Source organism: Terrapene carolina, unplaced genomic scaffold (genome assembly GCF_002925995.2).
Source record: "Terrapene carolina triunguis isolate 2854851 unplaced genomic scaffold, T_m_triunguis-2.0 Scaffold189, whole genome shotgun sequence".
Taxonomy (NCBI): Eukaryota; Metazoa; Chordata; order Testudines; family Emydidae; genus Terrapene; species Terrapene triunguis.
This window is the reverse complement of record NW_020664540.1, coordinates 8852436-8858388: the sequence shown is the minus strand read 5'-3', so window position 1 is coordinate 8858388 and position 5953 is coordinate 8852436. Positions and strand designations below refer to the sequence as shown.

At 43.1% G+C, this 5953-nt stretch overlaps 1 protein-coding gene across 1 annotated transcript in view; it reads right to left on the bottom strand.

Annotated features, from left to right (window-relative positions):
* The window catches only part of DHRS7 (dehydrogenase/reductase 7), a 33566-nt gene that overhangs the window by 12725 nt on the left and 14888 nt on the right, over positions 1-5953 (bottom strand). The window contains exons 2-3 of the mRNA XM_026654219.2: positions 4673-4825; positions 157-263 (exon numbers count right to left, since the gene is read on the bottom strand). Coding sequence (XP_026510004.1) covers positions 157-263; positions 4673-4825 — 260 coding nt within the window. The remainder of the gene's footprint in view (positions 1-156; positions 264-4672; positions 4826-5953) is intronic.

The following is a 5953-nucleotide window of genomic DNA, read 5'->3' as shown; positions in this document are numbered from 1 at the left end:
ACACACACACACACACACACACACACACACACACACACACACACACACAAAAATATGGGTAACCAACTTTGCTGAATTACTGGAAATTCAAACAAAACCAAAGAATAAAGGTGGAGGGATGGGGGTGGGAAGGCCTCAGCCCAAAATTCAACTCACTCTGCCAAAGTGCTGAAGAATGGTTTTAGTTGCAGCTTCATGGGAGCTTCTATCAGTCAAATCAAGGGGCAAAACAAGGATATCTTTACTGCTCAAGCTGGAGATCTCTAAAGTAAAAGAAAGTATTTAAACGGAGCATTCCAGACAAAATACCAATAAGGCACATTTAATTCCTGATATTTTAAAATAAGTAAATCCAACAGCCTCACCACCAACACAGCTTCCAAAAAGGAAATTCCATTAAGTGGAAAGGGAACAGATTTTGTTTCCTCAAACACTGAATCAGCTAATGGAATGCTATCATAACAGTACCAACACAAAGTACTATCTTATTAAATGAAATGGGTTTGTGTACCTTGAACAACATACCAACACACTCCAGTCTACAAGGAATTTACACATACCTTATAACCACTGCAATATGTTTTTTTAAATTAAGATTTTAACAAAGGCCTTCAGAAGCACAGAGTATCATGATCCTTCACATTTTGCCTGTAGGTTAAACTGTTCAGCTGTGTGCATTCCTGAGAGCATGCAGGGTATTGTCCTCTCCAAGAGGGCCAGGGGGAGGTAATGGCCAACCTACATACACAATACCTGAGCCAGAGGCTGAAGAACCTTGAATATGGTTACTGCTATATGACTTTCAAGGCAGAAAGGATTAAAATAAAATCTGTATTACGGGAATAAGCTCCTTTAAAGTTATGCAATACTCCCGTATGTCGTTTGGCAGCTGTCTGCCAGGTCCACTGCTTGCAGGATTCTCTGGAAGAGCAGCCCCTCCTTGTGGGGGATTAGAAACCCCCCCCCCCGCCCCAATCAGCTCCCCTAAATTCCCTATAAGGCATGTGGCTCGGCAACTGCTCAGCAGCAGTTGAGCTGTCCCTCCCCGCACTGCTGTGCTGCTCCTGACCTGCCCTCTTCTTTGGAGCTGCTCCGGGGAGCTTCTTGCTTGCTGGGGGGGGGGGGGGGGGGGGGAGGGGGGCGGTTATCTGGGGGTCCCCCCCCCACTCTGTACCCCCTCTCCACAAAGCAGAGGAGAGGGATAGAAAGGAGGGAGCTGGCTAGAAGCTGTTGCTTCCTGTCTGATCTGCTTAAAAGGGCAACAAACTTGAAGTGGAGTCAGCATACTTAAAGGGGCAATGCACCTCTCTCTCTCTCTCTCATGCACGCACCCCCCAGCACTTCGGAAAAAGTCAGCACCTGTGCAGCTGTGCATGTGCTGTCAGGAGGAGGGAGTGGTGCGCTCCAGCTGAACAGTGTGGGTTCATCACCATGTTCAGATTTTGCAGGGAAGTGTTTGCAGCTACTGCCCTGCATCTACTGTGTTTCCTTCCTCCTGCCTCAGTCCATGCTGCCTTGCAGAATGTGAGGCTACATTAACAACAGCTTATTAACCCTTGAGGGCTCAGCTGAGTGCTGGTTCATCATTTAGCAGCAAGGCATTTCCTGGGAAATATTCCACCCTCTTAATCCATCTCAGCCAAGCTTCACAGTCATTCATTGCTGTGTACAATATTAAACTTTGTTTAAAACTTACACCATATATAATGTCTTGTCTGGCAAAAAAAAAAAAATTCCCTGGAACCTAACCCCCCTCCCCATTTACATTAATTCTTATGGGGAAATTGGATTTGCTTAACATCATTTTACATAAAGTCACATTTTTCAGGAACATAACTACAACATTGAGGAGTTACTGTATAGCAAGGGTCTCAAACACGCAGGCCGCATTTCCTTCAGCCACCAAGCTCCCCCCACCCATCACCCTCCCCTCCAGCACGCTGTGTCCCCGCTCCTCTGCCTACCTCCCGGTGCTTCCTGCCACCGAACAGCTGTTTGGTAGCGCTTAGCACTTTCCAGGAGGGAGGGGGAGGAGGTGGAGAAGAGGCAGGAATTTGGGGGAGGGAGTGGAATAGAGGCAGGGAGGGGGTGGAGTTAGGGTGGGGACTTTGGGGAAGGGGTTGGAAGAGGCACGGCAGGGGCAGGGCCTCATGGAAGGGGTGGAGTGGGGGCAGGGCCCGAGGCGAGGGGGAGGGCTTTTGTACGTTTATATGAAAAGGTGTCAGTGGTGCGGCCCTCGGGCCAATGTACTAGTCCTCGTGTGGTCCTCATGGTGATTGGAATTTGAGATCCCTGCTGTATATAGTCATGAAAAATAAGGCACAGTGGAAAATTCACAAGCGTAACCACTAGAGCTCATGAGTTTCATGGGGAGTAAGGCCTCATTCACATGGCAAGCTGGTGCACAGTAGATTCACACCTGGGCTTGCCACACATTAATTTGACATCTGGGCAAGCCCTCAGATATTAAGCGTTACTTTGAAGTTTTACAAAGCGAGAGAGAGAGACACAGACACAAAACAAACGTTAAGGTCACTTGAGATCAAATCCCAGTAAACTTGTAAGGCTAACGGACAAGAACCAGAGAGTCAGGGAAGGTTGAGGTGACTTCAGTGGCTTTTTTAATGCCCTCTGCCTGGGAAACACATGAATGATCTGAAGTACTTCCCACAAGAATAAGAAAAGCATCAAAAGGCCATTCAGTGTTCCAAGGCATCCTATCACTAATGAACCACATATGCTGGCCTTATTGCGAGGCCATTCAGACAGTATATTTTCAGAAGACTGGTTCTTTTCCTTTCAATAGGAGAGAAAGGAAGCATGTAAACATAACCCCCGCCCCCCAACTATTTTTGTTAGAGAGTTTTAGTTGGCAAACCAAGTACTAAGCAAATGGCATAGATGTTCAATAATTTAAACTGGCTTCCCTCTTATACATTAAGATGTGGTTCCATCCTCAAAAGTGGGTTTGTCTGTCTCAGTTTCCACATCAAGTGCGCTTGGATTATATGGCTTAAAATGTGTGCTGACAACTTTCTGCTTCTAATTAAGCACCAGAAAGTTTTAGTGTAAAGCTAGCCCGAGTTTGTTCCATGCCAACCACAGATCCCAAAATGTCTGAGCCAATCCTGTCATTCTGAGCAGTTTCATCAGCTTGAGCCAGTGAATCCACACTCTTTGGGAGAGGGCAGGGGATGTACCCTATAGACACCACCTCTCCTGGACCAACCCCCAGTCCCTCACTGTCAAGCTGCCATTTCTTTTGTTAATAGTACTTTATGGTAAAGCAGAACACTTGCGTTTGCTAATTTCTTTGTTATGAAGAAGGATTTGAGGAGGCTTAAATGCAGCTCATAAGATATCTTCACTATTGCATCACATAGGTCTGTTTATTACATTGAATGCTCTTTAGGATGCTTTCAGGCTGATGAATACGTTAGCAAAGCCAAGTGCCATCAATTCCAAGTCTTCATGCTGAATGCATCAGCTTTTCTATTTATTTTGAAAAACTGACCTCTCTCACCCTTGCACTGAGCTTGCTTCCTAAATAGTGGCTTGGGAGTCTTCTTCACACAGCAAAGGCAACAAAATTATTCCCCTTCCCCACATCTTAATGTCTATTTTTGTGCGTTTTAAATGTTTTTAATTAGACTCCACCTGGTAACTAATTCTCTTTCATCTTGGATTGTTTCTGGGCCATAACGACATTCATCTTTCTCCTTCCCTCATCTGCACACTATCGAGAAAGTAGAGGGCTGCAGCACGATTTGTTAATGATTACATTTATAGCAATCCAATATATGCAGGCTAGACTGAATCTTCTTTCCACAATGCTGGGCAAATACTGTGTTGGACCTTGTCCCTGCTCCCAACAAGTGTTTTTTCATTAGAGACATAACCTTTGCCACAAATGCAGAGTCCCTACTTGTGCACCTGGATGCAGTAACCCCATTTTGTTGAGACTGAAGCCACTGCTGTTGGCATTTCATTCATCAACACCAGTAAAATATTCTGCAGGGTAAACGATTTCCTCAGGGACACCTGTGCAATCTTGCTGTTACCCTGTTCAAACATGTTGAAGGCAGACTGGACACCTGAATGTTTCTGTTGTTTAGTGAGGCCATGTCTACACAACAGCATAGCCTCATACCCATCTGTAACAGGGAGTAGGAGCTGGTTACAGCTACCAAGACGTTTAGGTGCTATAAGATAGTGCTGAAGATCACAAACTGCCACAAAGGCAAGTTTAGCTGCACATCTTGCCTGCCAGAATTTCCACATGACCCCACCCTGCTGGCACAGTGCCCTTGTGTTCCTTTTGAAAACAGCCTCTTATTTTCAAGAGGAAAAAAAGGCCCAGACTGCCTAGTTGCTTAAAACTGCAGATAAGTGTTTTTGACAATCCCACTAGGTACCTATGCATCTGCAACTTTAGCACGTAAACATTTTTCATTTACTGCTCCTGTAACATTGCATCCTTCAGTTGGAGCTTTCTAAAATACATGTTCTAAGAATACACAACTCAAAGAAAAGCATCTAGGTTATAATAATGTAAGTTCATAACTACCTTTAATTATGAATTTATTCCTGTTGTATGGATTAAGTTTTTTTTACAACACCTCTATCATGGCAAAAGCCAAATCAATAACATGGAAGTTACTTTTTTACTTACCAAGACACTTCTGTTTCACCCTTTCCAATTCATTCTCTCTTCTTGCGGAAAGCACAACTAGAGCCCCTATCTTTGCTAGCTGGTAAGCTAACTCTTCTCCAATTCCACTTGAGGCTCCTGTCACCCAGACGACCTTGTCAGGCAGTTCATTTTCTGTTGAAATGACCAAGTAAACAGTTTATGGATCACTGCCAACAGTGATTCAAATTTGCACAATTTATACAGAAACATGGAACCTCACAATAGCATTATTATAAAGTCACTTATCCATGTAACCTTAATAGCTGGTTATACACTGAAAAGTGCTCAGAATGTCAAGAAGTTCCAGAGTTAAGAGCATATGCAACCTTAATTTTGCCGTTTTGCACATTACAGTGCAGTCATAGTCATTGATTGTATCACTTAAAGTCTTACTATTTTTATACATAATTTTTCCCCTATAGTTTATCCCAAACTCTGATTTTGTTAGCCATCTCGAGGACACACACACACACACACACACACACACACACACACACACTCTTCCTCCACCCATCCCCCCCCCAAATCTACATAATTAAACAATATTTGTTGAACCACCAAAGATATTGCATGTGTCCTCTCTTCCCTTTGATGTTGAAAACTAATCTCCTCTTGCCTACTGGTCAGATTTCTCATCCCCCAGCTATTTAGGACTGATTCACTGTCACTGATTCACTGATTAGCATAAGGCAATTAACCTTTGAAAGGTTCATAGGTAGCTTACTACAAACTTCAAAGAGAAATAAAGACAATGATATTATTGCACCAACAGTTTCATCTAAATGTTAATATCCCTTTTGATCTCTCAATTAATAGAATATAGTAATGAAACGTTACAAACAGGAACAGAAGTTTAGCATCTAAAAGTTAATTAGATCACATTGTTATACTTCTAATAGATCTAGGTAAACATAAATACAATTAGTATCCTCTTCTAATTCTCCAACAACACAGAACTCATCTATTTAATATGGCTTTGATAACCATCTACAAGGAATGGCCCTGGTTACCATTTCAATACTTTTCTAATATGTCCTAAAGGTTGATTTTGGGTCACTTAGCCTGCTGGCTGCTTAACCCTCATTGGCTCAGTGTCACAATGGTATTGCATCTTAGCAAGTACATTAGGATCAATTTGGGTGTTGCTCTTCTGTGAAGAGCTTGGAATAGAATACTGTTAGAGACCAGTCATAGAACTGGTTTGTTCCAGCATGTGTTTTTGTTGAGAAGACCTTTTAATGGTTCACTTTTAAATTAAAA